General features: G+C 56.1%; 1 protein-coding gene across 1 annotated transcript in view; it reads left to right on the top strand.

Annotated features, from left to right (window-relative positions):
- Nucleotides 1–1573, top strand: part of bbs9 (Bardet-Biedl syndrome 9) — a gene marked incomplete at its 3' end in the record, with an annotated part of 105524 nt that overhangs the window by 75203 nt on the left and 28748 nt on the right. Inside the window, 1 exon segment of the mRNA XM_080500589.1 lies at nt 810–1573. This exon segment is cut by the window's right edge and continues 115 nt beyond it. Coding sequence (XP_080356715.1) covers nt 810–1573 — 764 coding nt within the window.

Here is a 1573-nt window from a genome sequence, read left to right as displayed (position 1 = left end):
TGTTGTCCTGCTGTTGTCCTGCTGTTGTCCTGATGTTGTCCTGCTGTTGTCCTGATGTTGTCCTGATGTCCTGCTGTTGTCCTGCTGTTGTCCTGCTGTTGTCCTGATGTTGTCCTGCTGTTGTCCTGCTGTTGTCCTGATGTTGTCCTGATGTTGTCCTGATGTTGTCCTGCTGTTGTCCTGATGTTGTCCTGATGTTGTCCTGCTGTTGTCCTGATGTTGTCCTGCTGTTGTCCTGCTGTTGTCCTGCTGTTGTCCTGATGTTGTCCTGCTGTTGTCCTGATGTTGTCCTGATGTCCTGCTGTTGTCCTGCTGTTGTCCTGCTGTTGTCCTGATGTTGTCCTGCTGTTGTCCTGCTGTTGTCCTGATGTTGTCCTGCTGTTGTCCTGCTGTTGTCCTGCTGTTGTCCTGATGTTGTCCTGATGTTGTCCTGATGTTTTCCTGATGTTGTCCTGATGTTTTCCTGCTCCTGTTGTTACTTTTCATCCTCAAATATTCGTCTAATATCACCGGCAGTGTTTCTATCAGCGTTTTCCCGCCGTGCTGGCTCAGCGCCAAGCAGAGCTTTACTAAATCCTCCGTCACACTGGGAGATTAGAGAAGCTGAGATTATTGACTGAAGCCTGGCTTGTTGTTTTATTTGTTTTATTTGTTCCTCCTGCTTTAATTAAACAATCTGGTCGTTCAGCGCCAAACAGCCCAAATCTCATTTTCCACCCTGAGACTTAATGGACTCTGACCTGGGGGGTCCAGAGGAGCAGCACTCAGTCTGGCTGTGTCTGGACCCTCCAGTCCTGGTTCTGGCACAGACCTGGACCCTCCCCACCTGGTTCTGGCACAGACCTGGACCCTCCATGCCTGGTTCTGGCACAGACTTTGACTGTGCCTTGACCCGCCACATCCTGGTTCTGGCACAGACCTGGACCCTCCCCACCTGGTTCTGGCACAGACCTGGACCCTCCCCACCTGGTTCTGGCACAGACCTGGACCCTCCCCACCTGGTTCTGGCACAGACCTGGACCCTCCATGCCTGGTTCTGGCACAGACCTGGACCCTCCCCACCTGATTCTGGCACAGACCTGGACCCTCCAGGCCTGGTTCTGGCACAGACCTGGACCCTCCCCACCTGGTTCTGGCACAGACCTGGACCCTCCATGCCTGGTTCTGGCACAGACCTGGACCCTCCCCACCTGATTCTGGCACAGACGTGGACCCTCCCCACCTGGTTCTGGCACAGACCTGGACCCTCCATGCCTGGTTCTGGCACAGACCTGGACCCTCCCCACCTGATTCTGGCACAGACCTGGACCCTCCACATCCTGGTTCTGGCACAGACCTGGACCCTCCCCACCTGGTTCTGGCACAGACCTGGACCCTCCCCACCTGATTCTGGCACAGACCTGGACCCTCCACATCCTGGTTCTGGCACAGACCTGGACCCTCCCCACCTGATTCTGGCACAGACCTGGACCCTCCCCACCTGGTTCTGGCACAGACCTGGACCCTCCCCACCTGATTCTGGCACAGACCTGGACCCTCCCCACCTGGTTCTGGCACAGACCTGGACCCTCCC

Source organism: Blennius ocellaris (assembly GCF_963422515.1).
Source record: "Blennius ocellaris genome assembly, chromosome: 8".
Lineage (NCBI taxonomy): Eukaryota > Metazoa > Chordata > Actinopteri > Blenniiformes > Blenniidae > Blennius > Blennius ocellaris.
This window is presented reverse-complemented; position numbering and strand designations above follow the sequence as displayed.